The 26,165-nt window shown below is 38.3% G+C and overlaps 4 protein-coding genes across 6 annotated transcripts; 2 read left to right on the forward strand and 2 right to left on the reverse strand.

The window, feature by feature from the left end:
• Positions 1-324: 324 nt before the first annotated feature.
• On the forward strand, positions 325-3,836 carry b9d2 (B9 domain containing 2). 2 transcript variants are annotated; one of them, XM_036587789.1, is made up of 4 exons: positions 325-463; positions 2,198-2,293; positions 2,422-2,547; positions 2,637-3,836. In XM_036587789.1, exons 2-4 carry the CDS (start codon positions 2,206-2,208, stop codon positions 2,948-2,950), a joined length of 528 nt encoding a protein of 175 aa, XP_036443682.1. In that variant the 5' UTR covers positions 325-463; positions 2,198-2,205; the 3' UTR covers positions 2,951-3,836. The 2 variants fall into 2 exon arrangements, with proteins under 2 accessions (XP_036443682.1, XP_036443681.1); XM_036587788.1 differs by having other exon boundaries at positions 2,141-2,293; positions 2,637-3,827.
• A 187-nt stretch (positions 3,837-4,023) lies between these two features.
• Positions 4,024-15,455, forward strand: tgfb1b (transforming growth factor, beta 1b). The gene is made up of 7 exons (XM_036587787.1): positions 4,024-5,431; positions 9,993-10,256; positions 10,667-10,744; positions 11,716-11,866; positions 12,045-12,195; positions 13,778-13,888; positions 14,022-15,455. The coding sequence occupies exons 1-7, from the start codon at positions 5,098-5,100 to the stop codon at positions 14,067-14,069; spliced, it is 1,137 nt and encodes a 378-aa protein (XP_036443680.1). The 5' UTR covers positions 4,024-5,097; the 3' UTR covers positions 14,070-15,455.
• Positions 15,456-16,459: 1,004 nt separating this feature from the next.
• LOC118819847 (carbonyl reductase [NADPH] 1-like) lies at positions 16,460-19,482 on the reverse strand. The gene is made up of 4 exons (XM_036587790.1): positions 19,089-19,482; positions 18,728-18,908; positions 18,011-18,134; positions 16,460-17,024 (listed from the first exon to the last, which is right to left on the reverse strand). The coding sequence occupies exons 1-4, from the start codon at positions 19,372-19,374 to the stop codon at positions 16,785-16,787; spliced, it is 831 nt and encodes a 276-aa protein (XP_036443683.1). The 5' UTR covers positions 19,375-19,482; the 3' UTR covers positions 16,460-16,784.
• Positions 19,483-20,009: 527 nt separating this feature from the next.
• Positions 20,010-25,140, reverse strand: LOC118820309 (carbonyl reductase [NADPH] 1-like). Of its 2 annotated transcripts, XR_005008249.1 has the most exons (5): positions 24,709-25,140; positions 23,491-23,671; positions 23,003-23,126; positions 20,458-21,027; positions 20,010-20,358 (listed from the first exon to the last, which is right to left on the reverse strand). XR_005008249.1 is itself a non-coding variant. In XM_036588599.1 (4 exons), the coding sequence occupies exons 1-4, from the start codon at positions 24,995-24,997 to the stop codon at positions 20,788-20,790; spliced, it is 834 nt and encodes a 277-aa protein (XP_036444492.1). In that variant the 5' UTR covers positions 24,998-25,140; the 3' UTR covers positions 20,010-20,787. The 2 variants fall into 2 exon arrangements, 1 of the variants encoding a protein (XP_036444492.1); XM_036588599.1 differs by having other exon boundaries at positions 20,010-21,027.
• Positions 25,141-26,165: the final 1,025 nt, after the last annotated feature.

Raw genomic sequence — 26,165 nt, forward strand, 5'->3', positions numbered from 1 at the left:
AAACCATGAATAAGCCAAGTAACAAAAACGATTAAATGTTGAAAGATGCTGCAAGACGCTGACATTTTTTAAAATAATAAAAAAATATATTTAATAAAATATTATTTAACTTTCAATTTGTTTCAATTTGGTGATGGATGGTTTATATTGTATATAAAAAAACACTGTTTTAATTACACAACAGATTTATCACTTAAAAATTAAGTTCGTATGCATTTTATTGACTTTCTCTAATTCAGTTGGGCACTGAGCACCAGGGGGCACCGAAGAGCTCTCAGGCCGCTGCTCAGCTCCTCAGACATCACAGAGTGAGAGAGCCGTTGCTAAGGAAGTGAGAACCTTAACGACGAGAAGAGAGAAGCGCCCTGTAAACACTGAGCGCTGCTGAAGCTCAGGATTAGCCGACCTGAAACACATCACAGTTTAGACCAGTACGATATCGCTGGTTAATGAACTGACTCTGGTATGTATGCATTTTGTAATTTCCTTGTATGTGTTTAATAACGACATAGGGGATGAAAGTGTTAGCTAGCTAACTAGCTAACTAACTGTGCGACTAACTTAACTACATAGTTAGCATAGCCACCTTTAGCTAACTAGCACTTATAGACTTACTGACCTTGCGTGAGCTAATAATTTATACGCAGCTAGAATAGTTTGTGAATATTAGCACATGTCATGTTAACCAATTATCAGCCGCTCTGCGCTAGAGGTGAGCGATATGACTGTATTTATCGCTATCGTGATAAGTTAACTGTTACATCACTTTATGCCACACTATGGTTTACTGAGGATGATGTGAATATCATCAGTAATGAAATAACAATGGCCAGCTGCATGTTTCAATACAAAGAGAGCGTAATTAGTCCTGGTTAGGTGCAGTGCAATGTGTAAAACATTAAATAAAAGTCAGTATTCATTGTTTTTGATAACTGTATTTTTAAGTGTGGCACTGTTTTTTTCTGTTCCAACAGGAAAAGCAAATATTGTTATGCATAATGCCTTGAAGTATCATGATGTTATGTTTTTACCATATTGCCCACCCCTGCTCTGCACTGTTTCGGTTTTTTAAATCTTCACTTCACCTGAACTAATTCTGAGAAATCTCCATGTAAAATGTGTGATTAAATGGACCCAATGGTGCATACACTATTCTGCTTCTCCACCAAAAAAAAAGTCTCTCCAAAGCATCTTCTTAGTGAATGCATGCTGCCTGCGCTACTTATCACTGAGCTGCTTCTTTTACATAGTTTGGCCTGCTTTAGGACATGGCTGTGAACGTAGTACAGTGGTGTTCCATTCATATAGATATTCACTTCTGCCCCTGTTCACTTAAACACCATTTAAACACAGGATCAAATCACTGAAAAGCTGCCCTGAGAGAATTTAGGACAGAGAAGATATTCTTAAACAGAAATTAGATGCAGCCAAATGTGACTGTTGGGAACAAACTTGTGGGTTTAAGGCTTCAGTAGACTTTAAAAAATAATCCCTTCCATATGTACAAAAAAGAGATGACTCATCAGACTGTACTGCTGCTTCCATCTACGGTTCTGAAGTCCAGATATTCTACATCAGAGACCTTATTTAAAGAGACTCTCCAGCCAGACTGAAAACCCCTCTTCTGGTGTTGTATTTTGTAGGTTGGAGGAACCTTTGAAGGACTTTGACTGATTTGAGGTGGATGTTTTGGGACAGGTTCTTTGAAATGTGCTGTCACAATATTGAGCTTCTTTACCAGCTAGTGAAAAAAAAACACATTTTTCAAATGCACATAAGGCAGCTTGAGCATGATTCCTGTATGACCCCCAAAAGTCAACCCCAAAGTAGGTGTAGTTTTTTTTTTGAAGTCCCTCCAACCTTCAAGATATGTTATCAGAAGGAGGTTTTTCTAGTCTGACTGGAGTGAAATTTTAATTGACAAAGTTTTATTACAAATTACTGCAGCAAGTTTTATACATATTGATTTTGATCATTGGTCTCATATTCATTTTAAATGCTTGGCCATTTCTTTCTGGTTTCTTGAAATACACTGATATTGATAACATTTATATTAATATTAAATACATGCTTGTTTCTTTCTGAATGCTATTTAACCACTTACACATTTGACCCTGTTATCATTTGTTGTTTCTTTTAGTTTATGTGCCTGCTGTTGACTGCTGTCTTCAGATCTACCTTTTTTTGTACTGAAAAGCACATCTTATGGCAGAGCTGCATATAATCGGACAGATCGTTGGGGCCAGTGGTTTCCCTCAAAGCAGCCTGTTCTGCAAGTGGGGAGTTCACACAGGTGTCTAATCTTATCTCCTAGTCATTCATCCTCATCAGTTCAGTTTGCAAGGCTTTTGTTTTCATCTTTGCACCTGGGTGTGCATCTAGTGTAGTTTACCCTTCTTTCTGCTCTGCCACTCATATCAGGAGGAGCATGGCGGCTCCTCTCTGGACTCAAGGAGGGACAGACACAAGTGGACATGCCCCAGATAGGAGACATGGCCTACTGGAGTCATCCTATTGACTTGCATTACACCACTAAGGGTCTTCAAGGTATACATGAAATGTCCTGATAAAATGCCAAAATGCAGTTGTACTTCGGAAGCAGTGATTTTAATCATCTTGCTGAATATCTTTTTCAGGTTGGCCAAAGCTTCACCTGCAGGTTTGGCATCAGGACTCCTTTGGCAGATGTCAGCTGTATGGTTATGGTTACTGCCATATACCCTCTAGCCCTGGACAGCATCGTTTGCAGTGTGCAACTTGGAGGCCACTGGGAACCTGGCAGGAACAGCTAGCTCAGATTTTTGTGGGCGGAGGCCCTCAGCTTCGCTCTCCTGACCTCATTTACAGTGGAGCAGACAGATACAGACTTCACACCGTTGCCATGGGCACCGTAGAACTGGAGCTCTGCGTCATTCTGCGGCATTTTGACAGATACGGTGTGGAGAGCTGAGAGTGACACCTCCAATATGCAGATAGAAAATAGAGTGATGGAAAAATACAGTGACATTTGATACAGAAAATGTTTGAATTATAGTGGAGTTACTAATGCAGTGCGTGTGTGACTTTTGTTTTTTAAGAGTGAACATAAATGTATCGTTTGAGCTCTGGTTTGTAAGATAGCCAGACCACAGTTCTGGAGAAAAGAGAAACGTCTTGCTTTAATTTGTATTAAGGAATGCAGTGATAAGTTCTGGGTTTTTACCTCTCCATGACTGTTAAAGTTCAGTGCTTTTATTACTTTTTTATTTTTCTACTACCTATTTTATATGTGGTTTTTATGATGGAGTATGTCTTATGTTTTAACATGAGTAAATCTGAATTCTTATATTCTACTTTCTTGTGAAAAATTGTTATTTTCTTTTCCAGGACTTGCATACATTACAACAGAGTGTTTTAGACAGTGTTTAGTGACCTACTGTGTTCAGTTTAATTAAATAGGATTGGTTTCCTTTTTGCTTTGCATGTGTAAACCCTACTATGTTCTGATGATGATGAGAGGAAAGTCACCCTTTTGATCTGTTGCAGATGTTTCAGTATGCTCATTTCCTGCGTGGAAAATGTCTCGCTGTTATAGTAGAGTGAAAGAAAGTGGAGAAACAGTTGTGGTTTGCTGAGTTATCCTGCAAGGAACGTTACGCTCTCACAAATCATTTTTGTCTGAGGCAAGCAGAGACAAGTGAGAGAGAAAAAAGGAACAATGTCTGATTGACGTTAAGCGGTATGACATGTGAAGCAAAAGAAGTAGACTGACGCACAACCTCCTTAAAATAGTCTACACAGAAACCTTCACGGCTTTTGCTGCATCAGCGTTGTCACCTTTTTTCAAGAGCAGGCTTGCATTTTTTACCATTAAGGCAGTAGAAATTACCCTGTTTGAGTAACAAAGTAACAATTTTAGATGCTTTATGGTAATGCATTGTGGTGCATTGTTATCATGTCCTGTTTACATCTACGTTCCTCTTAGTTTTTTGAACCAATGGCTGAGAAGAAGGGGAGGGAGGGAAGGAGAGAGCTGTTCTAAGCAGAGGGCTCATGTTGGTGTGTGTGCAGCTGGCGTAATGTTTGGGTGTCTCCACTAATTCGCTGTGGAAAACCTCTGCTTTCTTGGGAGACTACTGTATTCGGCTTGAATTTAGGATACTCCCCATGGGGAGGCATCTGCCTTCTATAAACTTTTGGAAAGCCTCATTAACAGATAAGTTGAATGGAAATAATTTGATTTGATTGAATTGTTTTGATGGTGGTAATGTAACGGGATAAGTTGTACAGCATGTGTTGTAGTACTCTGTGAGCAAGATTTTGGTCTTAAGTCATGTGAATTCTCTAAAGACTATTATCGATAAGCCCTTTCAATCTACTGGTTTTGTGTTTCATTCAAACACATCTTGTAGTGCTGGAAACTATGCTGGTTTGATGCGAGTGCAAGTATGCAGCATATTTGCAGTTCTGTCCAGCAATCTGTGTGGCAGAATAGACCCCCTTATTAAAGACTGGTTTTGCACAGTGGGCTAGCTCTGATGGGGAAATTGCTTTGGAGTGAAGGAAGTGTTGTGTCATTTTGTTAAGCTATCTTGCTTCCTTTTCCTCTTTCACTCCTTAAGTTTAGACCAAAGTGAGGCGTACGAAGTCAGGAAGCAATCCTTAGGAGAGGAGGTCCAACCATGTAGAATCATGCATTTGAATTTTGGAGTCATAGGGGACAGAACGATAAAAGCTTTTGCATGTGCCACATATACTGTAAATAATGTGTGGTAACAGTGAGGCTTATTCCGAGGTTGTCTCTAGTTTATTGTGTGGCAGCATGCTGGATCACTGAGACTGCATTTGGGAGTTTGCGTGTTTGTCAGATCCAGCAAGGCTGCCTGCCAGCAAGACAGATATGGGCAGCAATTTCTCAGTGGTGTAGTGACTCTGATTCTGACCCTGGAGTTTGGAACTCAAGCAAAGGCGCCACTGGCCAATGGAAATTTTGGTTGGAATACTGAAGTGGAACCAGCATTAAACGTGCGTACGCTTTAAGCCTACAGCAGAGCATTTCACTCTCGACATCTCAAGCTTTCTTCAGGCCTTAACACCGTGCAAGACCATCTGAGGACGATGAAGGCAGAGGTTTTGTTTCTGGCACTGCTGTGCCTGCTGGAGTGCATGTCCTACACTGGAGCTTTGTCAACTTGCAAAACTTTGAACTTGGAGCTGGTGAAGAGAAAGCGTATCGAGGCAATCCGAGGGCAGATCCTCAGCAAGCTGCGGATGAACAAGGAGCCGGAGGTGGCCGAAGAAGAAGAGGAAGACGAGGTGCCGGCAGATGTGCTGTCTGTCTACAACAGCACGGTGGAGTTGAGTGATGAGGTGATACAGGGCCCTGAATCTCCAGATGCAGAGGAGGAGGCATACTATGCCAAAGAGGTTCACAAGTTCAATATGACCACGAGTGAGTATGTTTTGATGACCACATGTTTGCATATATAATAATCAGGAGCGGAAAATGTACAGAGAAACTGTTCTTATGTGAAATCATTTTTATAATGTACAATGCATGGGGCCAAAATTATACCTGAGTAAAAGTTACAAAGTATCTACATTTTAAACATACTCAAGTATATATAGGAAAAAAGTCAATGGTTTAACAAAAATTAACAAAGTTTTCTGACATTGGTGATGCGGTAAGGCGAGTAATGGACAGTACTAGTCCTTGCACAAAGACAAATTAGCATAGTCATGGGAAGTATTGTTTTACAGTGATGTGAATTTGGTTGGATGTTTAGCAAAAGAAAAAGAACAAAATCTCCTGCTTTGAGGTTTGTAACTAGTACTTTGAAGGTCTAAATGAAAATGGAAGGAGAAAATTGTAATTGAGTAAAAGTATTCAGGTTCATTAAAGTAAAAATCGTCCAATATAATACTCAAGTATTTTACACACCTGATCATAATATAAGAAATGTTATTGCATGTACACATGACTTTTATCAGGAGAAAAAAGAAATGCCATTTGGATCTTACAATTGAGGCTGTCCTACCCAATTAATGGCCAGACAGGCGCTAAATTAGAAGAACTGCTTACTTGTAAGATGAATGAAAAAATGTACAATTTACCATAAATAACATAAAGAAAAGAAGGGTCCATAAATAATCGATGGGTCTATAAGGTTTGATGTTTTCATCTTGTATGACAAATGAAAAGGTGAAGTTTACCAGAGTTACCATAAATTATAGAAAGCCAAAAGTTTGTTGATATTTATTTTTATTTTGGAGGGTGTGTGCCAGTCAGCAGACCACAAACAGGAAGGAAGTGTTCCAGCAAGTGACTCAGGTCCTGTATTGAGCATCCTCTGGCCAACTAGACCTCTCTATCTTTGAGCCCAGATCCATCCCCCTTTTACTATCTCTTACAGCCATGCTGTGATGCTCTGTATTATTCATTTGTAGCCTTCATGATAGGAAATGAGAGAGCAGAGGTGAAACTTCCTTCTCTAAGCTGTTCTAATGTTGTACTTAAATGGTGTTATCAGGGACCTCTACTCTAGTCAACAACTTCTGCTCTTTGAAAACTTTTCTTTTTTTAACTCAGGAGACAGATCAGCTCAGTGTCATTTGACATGTTCAGGGGGTTTATTTGCGTAGGCTTTATGTCAGAAATGTCAATGTATTAAAGTTAAATGGGTTAAAAGTTGCAAACATGGCAACTGAATTACAAAAAATGCTTTTTAATCTTATTTACTTTTTCATGCTTTAACACATACAATTAAAATATGCTTAATTGTGCAGAACTAAAGGCCTCTTACTTTCATTGTAATAAGCTTTCAGTCAAGCCACTTCTATTTCAGCTTAGTAGGCATAATCAGGGCCTCAACTGCAGTAAAGTGCCTGAACACTGAAGTGTCATATCAAGAAAATGCCTAGTATTCCTTTCATAATGCAGGCTCATTTAGAGGCTTGACTTAGGGCTTATTGTGCAAGGTTGTTTTAGGATGTGTGTAATTTAGACTGTTAGACTTGGTTTGGTCTGTGTGGGGTTATTTTGGTGTTGGTTTTCTGAACTGACAACTCTCGAAAACCACCGACAGTGTCAGCTATTCACTTCTCAGCCTTTGAGTTTGCCTGCATGCTTTTCTCCACCAACTCTTATAATTTCCTCTGCTTTCATGTTCTGTTTTGCCTCTCCTATCATTACGTGTCTCTACAGTGAGCCTCTCAAAATTTGTGCCCTTGCATTAAGACGCTGCAGTACAGTAGACTCACGGAAACCCTCCTATTTAAGATTTGAAGGGGGAGGATTAGTGTGTTGCTCTGCGGTGGTGCAGTGTGGTATGATCTGGATCATTTTCTCAGAGGGCTGGCCAAAGTATAATTACTGTCAGATATAGGGATAATTCTGGCTCAGACTGGCAGAGACGGTGAGCAGCGGGCATGCTGCCAGACCTTAAACCTCACCCATCACCTCTGGCCTATTTCTGAAAATTAAATGAACTTAAGTGCAGAGACTGGCCATTTGGCCATTGCACATATTAACTTAGACTAAGGTGAATCTGGTAAATCTGGTGAATTTCCTCTTTATCTCTTAAACACAGACCTTTTTGCAGCATGCTTACAACGAAAATGCTTTTCCTAAAGTTTTGGTTTTGCTACTGGTGTTCACTTACGTCATTTGTATGCTTTTATGTATCTAAAGCAGTCATAATTCATTCTTACATGACCATTTTCCATTCTCACTTTATTTCTTAGAATAACTTCTTGTTACTGTACGTTTAATACTGATATTTATATGTAAATTATCTTGATTCTGATTGGCTGCCCTGTATGTTGCCTTGTTCAAAAATTAGTCCAGCCTGAAACACTCCTTATAACTTCAACATAATTTGGTACAGATAAACTGTTGTAACCTGAATAGGTAGATTTTAAAAGTGAAAAGAAGTAAACAAAACCTCAACAATCTAAAAAATCCATACAAAATGCACTTGTCAATGCAAACAAATTTCAATGCATGGTTACTGTTTGATTAAGTTAAATAGTGATTGTGACGTGCAAAAATTGGTCTGTGCTTAGTAACAGCCCTTTTGGCAGATATCACAACTTGCAAACACCTCTTGTAACCAGCTAGCACTCTTTCTGTTCTTGTTTTACAAATTTTCACCCATACTTCCGTGCACAACACTTCTGTGAAATTCTTGGGCTGATGTTTAAGATCTATCATAGATTTGAAGATGAAGTCAGGTGACTGTGAGGGCCATTAAAAAAAGCCTAAGCTTGCATTTCATGAAGTAGTCCATCTTCTGACTTTGAGATATGTTTTGAATTATTGTCCTGTGATAGAAGGCAGCCTCATTTTAGCTTAAGTTTCTTGACTGACTGCATCATTTTTGCTTTCAGAATTTGGTGATATTTAGTGGAATGCATTCTTTCATCTGCTCATATAATGTTTCCAGTGCTACTAGCTGCCAAGCTAAGTATAATAGATCCACCCCCATGCTTAACAGTTGGCAAGGTGTTCTCTGGATCAATTGCTGTTCCCTTTTTTCTCCAGGCATACTTTTGTTTATTCTTGGCTTATCTAGAAGGTGTTTTTGCATACTGTTGACTTTTTGGAAAAGGTTGCAAGTAAGGTTTCCTTTTGACGGCTTTTTCATGCAATTTATATTTTGCACCTTCGGGTACTTTGCTGTCATATGGGGGTTTTGCTTTGCCTTTCTGGCCATCATAAAACCGGTTCTATCTGAGAGTTTTTTTCCAGTTTTTGCGTTTATGAACAAAATATGTAATTTGGACATGGGGTGCCAAAACTTTTGCATGCAACTATCTATTGGTTTTGGTGACATCACAAAAACATCAAATTCAAATGGGGACGATTTTGCACCTTAGTTTCCACATATGTACAGACTCAAGGTTGAATGAACTTTAACATTGCTTACATACTATATGTATTGTATATCTTTCAAAAACACATACCACAAATACAAAAATGGTTTTCCAGTGTTATAGGGCCTTTAATGAACAAAGCCAGGACTTTCCTTTCTCTCTTCCCTTCTTCTCTCTCACTTCTCTTTTAGTCCCTTTTCTCTGTACAGCACTCAATGAATGACACAATGTAAGCCATAACCTATAATTAAATACAACAAACCAAAATGAAACATGTCTAGTAGATTTGTCTCTCCACTCTCCGCTTGCTAATGCTGATGTCCCCACCTCACCCATTTTCTTTTTCACTGTTTATGCAAAATAATCTCGTCTTTCATACATGGTTTTTCAAACTGAGAATCAATTAAACACAATCAAGCAGAAAGGAAACTGAATCTTATAACTTTCATGACTACCAGAACATCCCACAATGACCTCATATGAAATTAAAGTTATATTATATATATTATACTAAATTTAAACCCAAAGCTCTACTGTATCTGACCTGGAGTGAATGGATCATTCTTTCATTGCTTTGGGCTGAGGTTCATGCATAGAGGGAGTTGCTGAAGTTTGTGTGTAATGTGTAAAACGCATCACCAAATGCTGAAACCTCTGGTATTTTTGCTTCTACATTGGCAGACTCCATGTCTTCCATTTTAAGACAACTGTTTTTGTTTATACAGTTTTCTGACATCCCGTTCTGGATGCACAGTAGGCCTACTTGGGGTTGTTGTCAGCTTAATTATGTAAAATAAGCATGAATGGCTGAATGATTGAAGTTTTGCTGAACTAAGAAGCAGTAATAACAGAGGTCTGGAAGTCAGTGGTAGTGTTTTAAGCATTACACTAAATACATGGAATCAAATGCAATGTGAATGATGCCAATTCTGCAGTAGGTCTTCTAGATTTGCAGAGTAGTGAAAGACACACTGAGATCATCAGATGAGGCAGTCATACTAAAAGGCTTTGGGTTGAAACAGTAACTGTAACTGTATAGCTTTAAGATCTTGATTACATGGAGTGTCTGAGATTGTTGCCACATAGTGCGTCATTAGGAGTAAGGAACTTGTTGACTTTGCTCTTTGCTGTCTTTTCAGATCCAAATAACACAGTAATGCTGTTCAACATCACAGCAATGAAGGACGTTTTTGGCCTAGACCGTATGGTCTCCCAAGCTGAGCTACGTCTTCATATGAGGGACACTAAATTACCTCCTGATACAGAGCAGAGGTTAGAGCTGTACCAGGGTGCCGGAGACAAGGCTCGCTATCTGAATTCACATTTCATTACCAGTGAGTTAAACGGAAAGTGGCTGTCCTTTGATGTAACACATACTCTAAAAGACTGGCTCAAAAAACCTGGTGAGTTACAACTGTTAAAGGAAGATCGTCATCAAGTATGTGATATTTAGTTTTCATCACAAACTACTATAAGGTCAAGAGGCTAATGCTATATAGCAGGGGTGCCCAAACTTTTTGTTTTTGGGGGCCAATGCCCAATGTTTGTGGCAGGCTGAGAACCAACAAGACAATATACAGTAGGTAGCTTTCTAAAATTATGTATGTTCTTTCATCGGGTGAGGGGGTGGGGTTACTTTATGGTAAAATAAAACATCCTCATTTGTCAGCTTTGACCTATGAGCCACAGTTTGAGCAGCCCTGCTTTATACCAATCTCCAAAATTATTTACAGAAATGAGTAAAAATGCCATGAAAAAAGCAGTAAAATTATTTAGTGAAGAAATCCTCATAATGCTTCTGTTTCTGACACAGAGAAGGAACAAGCATTCCAGGTAAAGTTGCACTGTGGTTGTGGTGAACCCGCCAAAGACTTTCGCCTCCAAATATCAGGTTTGTGATAGGAAGTCACATTTAGAATAGTAATTTTAGGTAAAGGTGGGTGATATGACAATATGTTGTCATTATTGTGATGTATTCTGACATAATACACTTTTCTGAGCATATGGCAGGGATTGTGAATATTTCTAGAGCACTAGTCTATTTAAAAAAAAGAGGTCTGCTTTGGCATGAAATTGAACGTGAACCCAACCCATACCTGCTACTTTGAAACTGGTTAACCCGACTGGTTAATTTGAGACTGGAAGTCAACCCGAACATGCTCGCTCTGCTGCATAACGGCTGCAAAGAGACAATTTGCTAGTCATCCTTCTATCATAGCTCAAAATACTATCACTAGCTGACCAGTATGCTTTTTATTTGATGTAATGAATTCATCCATGGCAAGTGAGCTAGACTTTGTTAGCTAGGCTTTGTTGAACACATACTAGAAATATTCCCTTGAATAAAAAAAAACAAATCTACTAGATACATTTCTTAGGCCTCAGTAGGCATCAGGCTCAGGTCTAGTAGCAAACATCTAAAAAAAATAAAAAATAAAAAAAATACAGGTTTAGACCGATTATACAGAGCTTGTACATAACAACCACTCTAAAATAAACACTGTATAGTGACTGATTTAGATTAGTTGCCTGATTTTTCTTCCTGTTTCTCGCTACATTGAATAAAATATAACAATTGGTGTACTTGTAGCATAGTTAATTGTTTATTTACTTAATTCATTTTAATTTGGCATTAATATTTTGTTGGTGCCTTTTGTCCAACTTATCAGCAAACCTCAGAAAAACTAAAATTTTGAATATAGAGTACATTTTGTACTGTGTATCGTGAAGTCGCTGCTAAATATCACGTTATTACATTTTTGCCGTGTCGCCTACCTTTACTTTTAAGTTCTTAAAAAAAGTTTTTAAATCTACAATTAATAGCCTTAAACCACTAACCAGTCCTGACTTATGCACATGCAGGCATACCCACTGAAAGGGGAGACAGAGCAATCCTACAGTCCAGAATGCAAAAGAAGCCACACATTCTAGTGATGTCACTTCCTGTGGAGCGCCACAGTCAGCTTACCTCAAGGAGGAAGCGGCAAGCTGCAGCAGAAGAAGTTTGTTCTGAGTTGAGGCCTTTTAATTTCTTTAAAAAAATATGCACGTACTTATATCACACCACAAAGAAACAAAAGCTAATTTTCTGTCTAATCTCTTCTGTTCTGTATTGCATTTTGTCAACTGTGTTCTCTTCATTTTAGAAGCTTCACTGTTTCTTACATGTAACATTTCTATATTTCATCCAGGCAGTCAGAGAACTGTTGTGTGAGGAGACTTTATATAGACTTTCGGAAGGACTTAGGCTGGAAATGGATACATGAACCTTCTGGCTATTATGCCAACTACTGTATTGGCTCTTGCTCCTATGTGTGGAACGCAGAAAATAAGTATTCACAGGTAATGTAGCTTATTTAAGTACTCTATTTGCATTAGCAAGTAAGATATGAAATATCATTATTAATATACAAATATTACAGGTCCGGGCTTCGTAAAATAGCTGAAATTGGGCAGTACATTGTTAATGTGGTGGTTGGTATAGAGTAGTGGTTAACATCTCTGCCTTCTATACTGTAGACTGCTTGGGCAAGGACCCTACAGTATACCAATAAGAGTCCTTGGGCAAGACTCCTAACACTGCCTTTGCCCAGCTGTGTAAAAAAATGATCAAATTGCAAGTCACTCTGGATAAAAGTGTCTGCCAAATGTCATAAACGTAATGTTTAAAGTAAATATGTACTATAGGAGTAGGCTTAATCCATGTCTGGGAAACCAATCCCAAAGGGTCAAAGGTGTAACTGTGATCAATGAATAGACTGAAAGAACAGCCAATTTCCACAGTAGTAACAGGATTTGATTATCAGGAGTGTTTGGTAAATTACACACTACACATTACAAATTAAACGCCAGTTCCAAAAAGTTGGGACAGTATGTGAAATGCAAATAAAAGCAGTGCGAACCCACTTTGATTTGTATTTGAAAACAATTCAAAAACAAGGTATTTTATGTTTTACTGTATTAATTGTTTTTTGTTTCTTATGGATATTACCACGTGGGCTCGGGAATACTTTGAAAGAACATTATCAATAATTACCTATGGTTGCAGCATACACAAGTGCAAGTTAAAACTGTACTGGAAGCCATATGTCAAGAATGTCCAGAAACACCACCAGCGTATCTGGGCTTGAGGTCATCTGAAATGGACTGATGCACAGTGGAAACCACAGTGGAAACATGAATTGCATTTTACTGAGTTAATTTTAGATTGTTTATGTAAAGAAGAAAGGCACCTTTCAGATTGTTGCCAGCGTAAAGTTCAAATGCCAGGGACTGTCATGGTATGGGGGTGTATTAGTGCCTATGACATGGGTAACTTGCACATCTGTGAAGGCACCATTAACGCTGAAAAATATATACATAGATTTGGAGCAACATATGCTGCCTTCTAGATGACCTCTTCTTCAGGAACGGCCATGCTTTTTTCTACATTACAATGCCAAACCACTTTGTGCATGATACAACAGCATGTCTGTGTAATCAGAGAATGTGCGTATAGACCCGTCTTCTATTGAGAAAGTGTGGTGCATTATGAAGCACAAAATACAATAAAAAAAGCCCTGTACTCAACGATTATTAAGTGTTGTTAAAAAGAAAGGTGATATAACACAGAGGCAAACATACTCTTGTCCCAATTATTTTGGAACGTGTTGCAGGCATCAAATTTAGAATGAGGGTATATTTACTAAAAAATATAATAACAATAAAGTTCATAAGGTAAACCATCAAATTTTTCAAGTTGGTCAATCAGAATTTACTAATCACTGTTTTTATTGGTATTTCATATACTGTCCTATTCTTTTTGAATTGAGGTTTGTGATAATAGCTTGATATAACAAGTCAGTGGTGTATGCATACATGCATAAACCTTTCTCTAGTTCCACCGCTTAGCACGTTTGACACTGCATTTATATGGTTGTGACAGGTATTGGCACTGTACAAACATCATAATCCTGGAGCGTCAGCCCAGCCCTGCTGTGTGCCCCAGGTCCTGGATCCTTTACCCATCCTGTACTATGTGGGGAGGCAACATAAGGTTAGTACCACAACACAATATGGCACACTGCTACAGTACCCTCCTCATTTAGTTACACTAACAAAATAAAAATGTAAATTTGGTGGGTTTCATTTTGAGCTTTTTGACTGAAACACAAACTGTATTACCGCAGGTAGAACAACTGTCAAATATGATTGTGAAGACTTGCAAATGTAGCTGAATGGACCACATGGTTTTCACAGTCTCTCTGCTGAGCGGAGTGGAGAGGAGACAGCGCCATACTGAGAAGGCAGCCATAGGTACAAGAGAAAAGCATTAATCTATGGACAATTTAATAAGTCTGACATTTGTGTTATTTTCCATGGACTTTATTTTTATGCTTTCAGTTTATGAGTTCAGTGTTTTCTAGACAGTTATGACCCATAGAGGTAATAAAGTGAAAATTTATCTTATCGTCATATGTATACTTTGTCCATGTGGACCATTCATTGTCTCCATGTTTTCCATCTCTGAAGAATTCTCTGAATGCTGGACTTTATGTTTATCTTAATAATTGGAACTATTTAGATGAACATGAATTTATGGTTCTGGACCTGATATATTGATACTCTGTTGGTAGCACTCAAATGTATGTTTAAAAGGGATTACGCCATTGAGAGTGCATTTGTGTTTGCATAATCAAAGCAAATTGCTTGTGTTTGATTTGAGCAAAAACAGAAAACTCCCCCATATGTGAGATTATTGTTTTTGCAGCTCTGTGCTTAGCTGAGTTAAAGGGGAATTCCATTGATTTTACAATCTTTCTGGGTAATTAATGATTCGGATGTAAACACACTCATTTATAGTGGTTTGATGTGAAATGCTTCTTTCTAGAGAAACTTACTGAGTCAGAATTGTTCACAGTAGTGATGATAGGAACCAGATGTCTGAAGAGTTTAATGTCTCTAAAAGCTAGCTCACAGAAAGTTATCACACAAAATGGTTTCAAGTATGCCGCCTGAAGCCTGACACATTATTTTACGGTAGGTTAGATAATAGGTTTTGGTCCAAGCCTTCTTTATAAATTTATCATGGAGAGGTACATGCAGGGATTTGCAAAGAAAAATAGCTTATCACTATTTTACCATTATCAACATTATTTATAATAAATGAGAAGATGTGTGAGTTCACTGGTGGTTTTGGATGCTAAATAAAATGGCTACATTTGTGTGACATCATGAGCCCTGGTTCCCATCATGGCCGCTGTAAATAAACCTGTCTGTCTGTATTTTTCCCTACAATGAAACATTTCACATCAAACCACTCTGAATGGCTTTGTTTACATCTCAGCCGCTGAATTATGGAGAAATTTAGAAAATCAGTAGAATTCCCATTTAAGTGTTTTGTCTTTGCTTGCATGTGGATATTACCTTTTTTTGAAGCCATTGTAAGCAATAATATTCTATACTTCATAACAACACCACAGAAACATTTCTTTGAAAGGTGGTTGTACTGTTGATTTTGACCAAAGCTTTTCTGCTTGGGGCAGTGGTCTCAGACACATGTTCATTAAAGCCATTCCACATGCTAAATTTGTATACGAGTAAAATAAACAAACACACACTAATTGAGGTTCTTTTCATCATCTGATTTCTTTGCTGTGCTCACTGTACTCCATCTTCCTTTTCAAACTGGTGTTTTTGTGATGGTTCATGAACTCCATGAATAATTCATCAAATCCACCCGACATATTACATAAGCAATCAAAGGGAGTGCTGTTATGTTATTGGAGAACCATCTTGTAGAGAATCATAAACAAACAGCATTATATTCCTCATCCCTACGTCTGTTCCAGGTGTTCAGGAAAGAAAATATCCTGTCAACATGTTGTCTTGTGACTGGAGACTTAGCAAACACACAGCGGTGGACGTGCTGTGCTTAAATAACCAAGGACAAATGGAAAGGGGCTTTCCTTAAAGGGATGGTTTGGCAAAAAATCAAATGTACACAAGTTTCCTTTTAACCCCAAATGTACCTAATCAAGACGTGTCCAAAGTTTGCTTCTTTAGTTCTGCACTGGAGCTATGAGGCTAACGTAGTTAACAGAAGTGAACATATTGGCTTCCGGCAAACTGCATGAATAAATTATCACTTACACATCAAGTAGTTTCAGATTGACTTGTTTGTGTGGTTTCTGGTACAGTATGGCATATTGCTAACTATAAAAACTGACACAAGTGTTGGCAAAATTCAGGCCTCATGATAGTTGCTGCTATTATTGTTAGCTAAGCAATGCACTTTTGTCCATTTATAGTAGTTTTAGTGTTAGAAACTAATTCAACAACTTGAATGGGTTTGACACAAATATGTGAAGATTAAGCACACAGTTTACACTATGCTAACCTGGCAGCTGTAAGGCTCTTTACTTGTTAGCTACACTAGCTTTGTAGCTCCACTGCAAAACTAAAGATAAAAACTCTGGACACCAAACAAGTTTTCGCTGATTGACTACATTTGGGGTTGATTTTTGCCTGGACCACCACATTATTATTTTTACCATAATGCACATACTGAAGGTAATATTTGACCATTCATTCATTCATAATATTAAAATTGAGCCACTGCACCTGATATGGCTAAAAACCAGACTTTTATTTCTACTTCTAAGGCAGATGTCCATTCAAATGTAGTGTAACAAATCAAAAAAAAGTACAACTAATACACCTATTATTCATACCCCAATCAATACTCAAACAATTATACCCCTATTTCTGAAATAAAAAAAACATTTAGCTGAAATTAATGAGGTGATCATGTAAAAATCAAAGGCATCCATTGCTATCCAGGAGACAGCAGCAGCAGTGACTGAACTATAAAAGGTACCTGCCAGTCATAGGGAGTTTACTGAGAACTGCAAAGTCACAGTGAGTTTCTACCCACGGTGTAAACAATAGAGCTACCATTCTTCTACAGTCTTTTCTGACACAAAACATCCATGTGGCTCTTTTGCTCCCTCTGGCAGCAGAGCCAGATACATAGGAGTTTCAGCTCCTTCCTCTGGGCTCTTCGTAGCATTTGGGCCAGCCATATCTGTTCTCACCCAGCCCGGACAGCATGCATTTACAAGAATGCCATCACCTGCTCTTGCCTTTGTAAGTGCACGTGCTTGTATCATCGACAACACAGTCACCCCAATCTGTAATGATTAAAAAACAAACAGATAACAATGAGACTTTAAAGCCTTAGGCTGAATGTTACTTTTACATTTAAAAGGAATGTTACATTTTCTCAATTAAAGGGGAAACATTGTGAAATGTTCAAAAAACCATCTCAGTACTTAAATACTTTGAAAAGCTGTGGTCAATAAACACTGTACTGTGCACAGCAGCAGTCATATATCAACAGTGTCTAGACACACTGCTGATGTCTTTGGGCTCAAACTCATCTGAAATGGACTGATGCACATCCAGACTGCTACCAGCATAAAGTTCAAAAGCCAGGGTCTGTCATGGTATTGAGGGGTATTAATTGGTAACTTGCTTGCCTGTGATAGCACCATTAATGCTGAACATATGTTGGAGCAACTCATGCTGCCTTTTAGATGCCGTCTTTACCAGGGATGTTAATGCATATTTCCCTATGACATCATCAAGAAACATTCTGCAGGTGTTACAACAGCATGGTTACATAATTGGAGAGTGCATTCACTAGACTAACTTGCCGGCAGTCCAGACCTGTCTCCTATTTGAAAGGTCTCAAAATACAACAACAAAGGCCCTGTATGGTTGCACATCTGAAGATCTGTATAACAGAAGAATGGGAAAAAATTATGCTTTCAGAACTGGATCATTTGTTGTCTTTAGTGCCCAAATGATTATTAAGTGTGGTTAAAAGGAAAGGTGATGTAACGCAGTGGTAAACATGCTCCTATTTTGGAATGCGCATATAGTTATAAAAAAAAACAGCGAAGTTAATAAGGGGAAACATCAAATATTCTATTTTTGTACCATTTTCAGTTAAATACAGGACAAACAGAATACCAACTTTTTGGGACAGTATGTATATAGGTAGATAAACACATAACATTATACATAGAGAGAGAGAGAGAGAGAGAGAGAGAGAAAGTGACAGTATTTCTGTATTGTCTGTATTAGCACAGATAGAGAAAATTCTCAATAGTACCTTTGAGGTGCCATAAGCAGTGTTTGGCCAACCCTTTGACTCGTGGTCTCCACGCTGTGCAGCAGCAACAAACTCATCCATTAACGAACACAACCCTTCCTCTGACAATGCAGGGTCACGGAACCTAGAGTAATAATAATAAAACAGTTTGTGACACTGTTAGTGAAATCCTTACAAATATTACAAAATACTACAATAATTATGATGTAGCAATTATAGTCAACATGAGTCGGCTAAAGAAGCTTTGTCAATGTGACAATGTGAGTGAGACATTTTCAAAGTTAAAATTATTAGCCATATCCCAAGATTATTCAATAGTGAAATCACAGTGAACAAACAGACAACAGTGTCATAACATCCTCAAATAAATATGTTTTCCAATAAATACCATTTTAGTTCCCAAAGCAAATACTTGTAGTGTCTGTCCTTTGCTGCCCTCTGCTGCCAAGTACATCTACACAGTGACTTTCACATGGCTGTAAAAGTCCTTACCTAATACCAATGCATCTAAACCAGCCAATTAAGCACTTCTGGAGCAGGTAGGTCTTAAGGACTAGGGTTGTTGACCACTGCTCAAACATGTCCATTCTGTTCTGCTCTTTATCTGCCTGTCCTTGTTCCATATAAATAACTGCAGCAATTACTACAATAATCATACTAAAACTGCATTTAAAAATTCAAGATGCTGCCAAATGATGATGTTAAAAGTTTGAATACTTCGCCTGCAGTTCAGGGCTGCATTTAGCAAGGGACCACTTGCTGACGAAGCTGGACATATTGACCACCCGAGCATTGGGCTTCAGCAGGGGGAAGAGAGCATGGCACACCCACAGTGTTCCCCAAAAGTTGGTGTGTATAGTGACTTCAGCCTGCTCCCCAAAAGGCTCTGTGGCATTACCTAACAAAAAAAAACATATAATTTATTTCATGATGAAGGTAAAAGAGATACATAAAAAGACTGAATATTGTTCTGATAAACCTAGATTCACGCAATCAAATTAATTCATAATAGAATACTTTTATAATTAAATAAAATTCTACATACATCAAAGCTGATTGCTGACTGAAATTCACTTACTTTTATAGGCAATCCCAGCATTGTTTATCAAAACATCAAGTCCTCCGTAGTTCTCCTTCAAAAACTTCTGCAGCTCCAGAGCACTACTTTGATTGGTTATATCAAGTTTGTGGAAAACAGCATGATGTCCTGCAGATCTGACTTTCTCCGCTGCCTCTCTTCCAAGCTGCTCATTCCGTGCAGTGAGGATTACATCTCCAGCAAATCCAGCCTCGCACAGACCTTTTACAATCGCAAATCCTATTCCCTTGTTTGCACCAGTAACAACTGCTACCTTTTTAGACATGGTGCCAAAAGATGCAGCTCCTTTAACTGTCAAATGTAATAAAGGAAAAAAAAGACTGCAACTACCAAGTTCGAACAGCGCAGACTTCCTGTTCTGTCAGTTTCTGTTTAGCTGTTATAGGCCAGCCAGACGTTACATAACACTTGAATACCTGCAAGTCATTGAGGAGTGTTATGGGTGTGGTGTAAAACATGGAGCAGATCCAGCCATCTTGCACTGCCAGTTATTTCACTGCTCTAGGGCTGCGCAAATAAGTCACATTCATGTCAAATTCTGTTTATTCTGTAATAATAATAATAATAATAATAATAATTGATGCAATAGACCAGTTTCACACCCAGACTTTGAATCTAGTTTCTGATAAGTATGTAATCGCTGATAAGTATGACACAAGCTAGCCATTCAGTTACATCAACAGTTCAGTGATCACAAAGGACCAGAATCTGAATTAAAGGTCTGGATTTAAAGACTTCTGCATCAAATAATATAACTGATCATCAGAAGCTTGTGGAGCCTACTGTAGCATACAAAAAGAATTTATTGCTTAACACGTAAGCTGACTCAGCATTTGGAAGCTTGAGTCAATGATCAGCTTGCATGAAACCAGGTCAAATCATAAACAGAGACATTGGTGATTAGATGCAAATGTTTTATTATTAAACGTTTGTATAACAACAGGTACTGGAGCAATTAATTTATCTCTTTATTGCTGTTCATCCTCAAATAATTTTGTTTTTAGTACTTTTCATGGATTCATTCTGAATATTATCTCCAGCATGGTTAATGAAAAGGAGGATTCATTCCATGCAGGATCAGCTATACTCAGGTTTACTTCATACACACTGCATTCATAGGTGTGAACCCATATGATTTACCCATATAAAATACAGTTTGTCTCAATTTTTGAGTTTATACCATTGTTTAATCCTGGGATACTTGAAACTTCCATTAACTCTGGCCAATAATTCTGTTACACCCTACAGCCTAAAAAGTAATTGGAACTTATTTAAAATGCATTAGGATCTCATCTTACAGATAATATTACATAATCAGATTTTTTTCTGCTCCCTCTCTCTCTCTGACCATTTGACACTGTTTGTATGTGTGTTTAACTATGTAAGAAATACTGTTGTTATCAAATTAAGTAAAAAACATTCATGATTCTGTATGAAATAATTAAAAAAGATTACTAAAGAAGTATATCACAGTAAAGAAAATCAAAACTGGATAAACTGCTGGTGTTACTAATGATTGTAATGGTGGAAATGTACCGTATCACTACCAGTGAATTTATAAAGTTTGGAGGCTGTGAATTTCACACTTGCTGGGTCTAGAGGTTACACCTACGTGCATGTATTGTTATTTTGGCCAGTTTAACATTCCTGAATAACTGTTACTACATTTTCTCATTTGCTACCACTCCTGCACTGTTTTGTCCCAAACCAACTGTCCATGTGGCTCTTTGGCTCCCTCTGGCAGCAGAGCCAGGTAGACAGGAGTTTCAGCTCCTTCCTCTGGGCTTTTTGGGGCATTCGGTCCAGCCATGTCTGTTCTGACCCAGCCTGGACAACATGCATTGAGGAGGATTCCATCACCGGGTCTTGTCTCATTGAGAACACGAGCCTGGATCCTTGAAAGCACCGTCACACCGATCTGAAAGAATCAGAACAACAAATTATCCATTCTTTATTCTGTCCTTCTGTCAGACAGTTTTCTGTAGACAGTTTTATATCAATGATGTCAACAAAAAGAAGTATTTAATAACAATACTAATAATACTATTACTACTACTAATAATAATAGTCAAAAATCTCAATGTTTCTTCCACAGGGAGATAAGGAAAATGCTGGAAAGGCAAAAAAAAATATTTTAAACAGTTTATATTAAACAGTCAAATCAGAAGTGAGTGTTTTGGTTTAAACCTTTAGGGATAACTACAATTTTCCATAATGTATATTACACCGGATCAACTAACTAGGTGCTATCACTTAATGAGCTTGAGCTTGTTAGCTCAAGAATTAAAATAACAGTACACTACAGTGAATTTTAGCCTTGGTTACTCATTATATGTTGAACATTGTTTCAGAAATGGAAAACCCATCTGTCAGTACCTGTGCATGAGCACCTAGACGGACATTTACTTTTATGCATTTAGCAGGTGCTCTTATCCAGAAACGCTTTCAATTTTAATCATGTTACAGAGGTATGCAAGTGTAACATCACTATGACTCATATTCGACAGTGTGTAGTGCTCATCTGGGTGGGGAACTGAACTGCAGCCTTTTATCGTCAAATAAAAGCACAATTACAAATTCTAGGACATAAAACAGACTTCTTAAACTAGGCATATGCTAGCCTAAACAAATATATTCTGATCCGGATTTTAAAGATTGCATTCATAATATTCTCTAGCACACTATACCAGAGGGTAGTGAGCCAGCCTCTGCTCTGTGACATGGTCTGGGTGGGCTCTCGTGCTTCAAGATTGGAAATATGTGCCAGATCTAAAACTCTGCCTAACAAACAACTTGTTTTAAAAACAGCTTCCTTCCCATTGCAATACACTGAATTTCATTGGATAATTTAATTTATGAACTGAATTTATGGCTTGTGTTACGCATCAAGGATGAACTGTACTTGTCATATTATTTGTTTGACTAAGTCATCTACAGTTGTATGCAGAAGTTTAGGCCCCCCTGGCCAAATTCCATATTTTGTTGACTTTAAGTGAAAAGAAGTAAACAACTTCTGCAGCAAACTTTTTATTTTGCTCATTTTAAATAGCAACATTTTCAGCAAATGTTCATGCTTAGTTACCTTTTATTTGATTAACTTAAAAAAACTGAAACAGTAATTATGGCATGTGCAAAAATTTGGACACCCAGCTAAGTCAGTACCCCCTTTGGCATGTACCACAGCTTGCAAACAGCTTTTGTAGCAAACTAAAAATCTTTCTACTCTTGTTTTAGGAATTTTCACCTACTCTTCCTTGTAGAATTCTTCTAGTTGTGTCTAACATGGACAGTGAGTTTAAGATCTAACTTTTAATGAAGTTCAAGTCAGGAGACTGAGGTAGCTCATGGTGGATTTTGAGTTTTTGGAAGTTAAGTGCTGAGACTGTACAACTGGAAGAGTGTTTAAACTTCTGTACATGCCAAAATCACTATTTTATTTGTACCTAGTGTATTAAATACAGTTAATCAAACATGTGTGCATTGACATCCACAGAAAATTTTATTTTACACACAGTTTGCTACAGAGGTTGTACTTTAAAAAAATGCCAGGGGTAGACAAACTTTTGCATACAATTGTACAACATCTCTAATTATTGTGGCAATGTAAAGTGAGCAGTGTGGATTGTGAAGACAGTCTGTATAGTATTGTATTTAATGTATAATTAATATTTAATGGCTGTGTGATGATTAAAAATAATCTGATCCTGAATCAGCTTCAAACATTATTAGAAAAACTTCAAAATGGAACATAATAGGAAGCCAGTGTACATTGAATAAGATCAATGTAATATGTTCATTATCCTGATAAGGTCATGGGCTGCAGCATTCTGAACTAGCTGGAGCTTACTCTGTAAAACAAGTCTGTAACAGTCTTATCTACAGATGAACTGTACCTTGGAGGGGCCATAAGCAGTGCTTGGCCATCCCTGAGCCTTATGCTCTCCATTCTGCGCAGCAACAACAAACTCCCCCATCAGCAGACAAAGCTCCTCCTCTGAAATCTCTGTGCTTCTAAACCTGAAAACACAAACAATACAACCACACTGGGTCTTAAAGGAATGATTCACTATAAAAATCTAATTTACGTGGCGATCCCCTTTGTCCCAAATGAAGTTGACCAGTCAAGACGTGTTTGGTGTGTAAAGTCTGCTTCTTTGATATTGCTATGGAGCTATATAATATAAAAGAAGTGTCTGTCACCCAAACATACTTTGAGTGCCATATATTTCCATTACTTGTTAGCTACATAGCCTCCTAACTACAGAGCAACAATAAAAAGGCAAACTAGACATCAAACGTGTCTTGGCCTTTTGAGATTTCCCATTTGAATGGGAAAAGGTAAAAGAAATTAATAACTGTGAATTTTTAACTGGAGTCATACTTTGCCTGCAGTTCAGGGTTGCATTCATTAAGTGACCGCTTGCTGACAAAGCTGGATACATTAACCACGCGGGCATTGGGCCTCAGCAGAGGCAAGAGAGCATGGCACACCCAAAGTGTTCCCCAAAAGTTGGTGCGCATGGTGACTTCAGCCTGCTCCCCAAATGGCTCTGGTGCCTTTACTAAAAGGCAGACAATAAACAAGAAAGAAACATCATTCATTTCTGACAAACAACTGCGCATCAATTCAGTAATAGCCTGCTTTGTTCTTATTGCAATCTATACTGGCTACATACAGAAGCGAAACTGCAAAAACTGCCTGTATCAAGTTGACTGTTTTGTGAAAATAAATGCATTTACATATATTTGCCTATTTGGCCTACTGTGGTGTTTCAGTCTAGACCTTTAAATGAGGCAGAATACAGGACAGCCAATTAGAACAGAGAACATTTACATATATCAGCCTTTAGTGCACAACCACAAAAACAATCTATTTAATTCTAAGGAAGAAAGAGAGGCTGGAAAGGTGATGTGAATATGAATTATGACTGTGTTTGGTACATTAACTCGAGGATTTCTGTAGAATATGAGGCCTTTAAAAACATGCAAGACACCTTTTATACTAAACTGGGAAGATATGAATGAAAATGTGGGACATATGTGGCCTCTCCTTGCACAGCTTCTGTCCAACACGTAAAGGGCAATTCCGGCAAATGTTCAAAATTCCTGCTTAATTCAGTCATTGAGAGGTAAAAAAAACTCATTTTTGAGCATTGTATTGAGCTGAAATAGTGCATTGTAGAGAATCGTACCGAGTGAAAATTTCTTTTCAGTTGTGGTGATGGCTATTTTGACTTATGTGACTTCACTCTGCATACTTAAAATAAGTTTTAGGCCAAACGTTTATCGTAAAACTAAAATAATATCTAAACTGCAAGCTATTCGTAATCCCTTCGTAATAGCTGGTAATAGCAGTCTGTGCTTTCTATGGGGAAGCTTTTAGAGGCATTGACGTCTGGTTCCTATCACAACCACTGTAAAGAGGTCTGAGTTTCTCACATCAAACCGCTTTGAATGGCTTTCTCTGCATACTGTGGAGTCAGCGAAGTAGCAAACGCGAGAAACGCAGCATTTCAAGTGAATAATCGTTTATTGGACCGCTCAGCGCTGACCTGTGCGGGCATTTTGACAAATCTACCTAATTCCCTTTAAAACCGACCTTTGAATGCGATTCCCGCGTTGTTAACGAGCACATCCAGGCCTCCGTAGCTTTTCTCCAAAAAAGTCTTAAGCGCCAGACAGCTGGTCTGGTCGCAGATGTCGAGTTGGTGGAAGAATACATTTTTATAACCCTCTGCTTTCAGCAGCTCCACTGCCTCGAGCCCCAGCTTTTCGTTGCGGGCAGTGAGAAGCACGTCCCCGCTGTATCCTGCCTTACAGAGCCCTCTCACTATAGCGAGGCCGATGCCTTTGTTTGCTCCGGTGACTACAGCGACCTTTTTCGACATTTTCTCTCCTGTGTCGTGGCCGAGTTTCTTAGACCAAATGCACGGAATTGCACGGGAAAAGCAGAAGTTAAATTGGTCTAGTTATCACCAGTGTTCAGTGTAATTTGACCTGACCCTGCACCCTGTTGTGTGAACAATGCGGCGCTGATACAACCGACCCATCTTGGGTGATCTGAGATCAGCCAGGCAGTTTGTTTAATCGCTGTTCAGGCGTGTTGGGGTTTGGAGTCGCGGATCCTGGATCAGTGTAAAAGTGCACGGTGCTCTCAGCTCCGCCCTCCTTCGGACTCGCAGGCAGCAGAAGGAAAAAAGAAGAATGTGCAAAGTCACGTTAGCCTGACCGTTGCATAACGTAGACACTCACACTTTTGATTTATGATCTTGACCTTATCCCTACTTCTCTTCTTAATCATGTTCAAAGAGATGTTTTAACTATTGTAAATTGCTCTCTGTCAACAGGTGCTTTTCCAGACGCTTAAAACTGCCCTGGTGAAGCCTCTGCTAAAAAAGAGTAGCATGGATCCTTCCCTGCTAAATAATTTTAGACCTTTCAAACCTGCCTTTTTAGTGAAATTTCTAAAGAAAAAAAAAAAAAGTTTTCACACAGTTAAAAGCATATCTAATATCAAACAAGTTTCACAAGAAGCTTTAGTCAGGTTTTTGTTCTAGCTGTAGTACTGAGACAGCACTGGTCTCATTCGTGTTGTGAGTGACCCCAGGCTCAGCGCTGATGCACAAAATCCTTCTCTTCTGGCCTTATTGGATCTTAGTACCGCTTTTGATACTGTTGATCATGGTTCTCATCCACTGTCTTGAATACTGAGTATGCCATCATATTTAGTTAAAGTTTAGTATTTAATTTTACTATTTTAGTGTATAAATTTTGTTAACAGTACATGGTTTCTCTTCATTCATCAAGAATTTGTAACATTTCTTGTGTAGTCCCACAAGGTTCAGTTTTAGGGCCTTTGCTCTTTGTACATGTTGCCTCTAGGTGATGTTACTAGGAAACAATATCAATTTTTTTATAGCTATGCTGACGGCACACAATTATACATTTCCATTCCTTCTGATAAGCAAGACAGGCTTATCAGCTGTGTGTCAGATATTTCTCAGTGGATGTTGCAAAATTTTCTACAGCTAAATCACAAAAAAACCTGAAATACTG

Source organism: Colossoma macropomum, unplaced genomic scaffold (assembly GCF_904425465.1).
Source record: "Colossoma macropomum unplaced genomic scaffold, Colossoma_macropomum, whole genome shotgun sequence".
Lineage (NCBI taxonomy): Eukaryota > Metazoa > Chordata > Actinopteri > Characiformes > Serrasalmidae > Colossoma > Colossoma macropomum.

What these genes read in the sequence shown, in the direction of transcription:
- LOC118819847 (XM_036587790.1), bottom strand. Translation starts at nt 19,374, where the DNA reads ATGTCTAAAAAGGTAGCAGTTGTTACTGGTGCAAACAAGGGAATAGGA. An exon ending in AGCCCTGAACTGCAGGCGAA is followed by an intron (nt 18,135 to 18,727) that starts GTATTCAAACTT and finishes TTATTACTCTAG; the next exon opens with GTTCCGTGACCCTGCATTGT. An exon ending in CTGCTTATGGCACCTCAAAG is followed by an intron (nt 17,025 to 18,010) that starts GTACTATTGAGA and finishes TAATCATTACAG; the next exon opens with ATTGGGGTGACTGTGTTGTC.
- tgfb1b (XM_036587787.1), top strand. Translation starts at nt 5,098, where the DNA reads ATGAAGGCAGAGGTTTTGTTTCTGGCACTGCTGTGCCTGCTGGAGTGC. An exon ending in AGACTGGCTCAAAAAACCTG is followed by an intron (nt 10,257 to 10,666) that starts GTGAGTTACAAC and finishes TTTCTGACACAG; the next exon opens with AGAAGGAACAAGCATTCCAG. An exon ending in CAGAAAATAAGTATTCACAG is followed by an intron (nt 12,196 to 13,777) that starts GTAATGTAGCTT and finishes TGGTTGTGACAG; the next exon opens with GTATTGGCACTGTACAAACA.
- b9d2 (XM_036587789.1), top strand. Translation starts at nt 2,206, where the DNA reads ATGGCAGAGCTGCATATAATCGGACAGATCGTTGGGGCCAGTGGTTTC. An exon ending in CAAGTGGGGAGTTCACACAG is followed by an intron (nt 2,294 to 2,421) that starts GTGTCTAATCTT and finishes CACTCATATCAG; the next exon opens with GAGGAGCATGGCGGCTCCTC. An exon ending in CACCACTAAGGGTCTTCAAG is followed by an intron (nt 2,548 to 2,636) that starts GTATACATGAAA and finishes TATCTTTTTCAG; the next exon opens with GTTGGCCAAAGCTTCACCTG.
- LOC118820309 (XM_036588599.1), bottom strand. Translation starts at nt 24,997, where the DNA reads ATGTCGAAAAAGGTCGCTGTAGTCACCGGAGCAAACAAAGGCATCGGC. An exon ending in AACCCTGAACTGCAGGCAAA is followed by an intron (nt 23,127 to 23,490) that starts GTATGACTCCAG and finishes TTGTGTTTTCAG; the next exon opens with GTTTAGAAGCACAGAGATTT. An exon ending in CTGCTTATGGCCCCTCCAAG is followed by an intron (nt 21,028 to 23,002) that starts GTACAGTTCATC and finishes TGATTCTTTCAG; the next exon opens with ATCGGTGTGACGGTGCTTTC.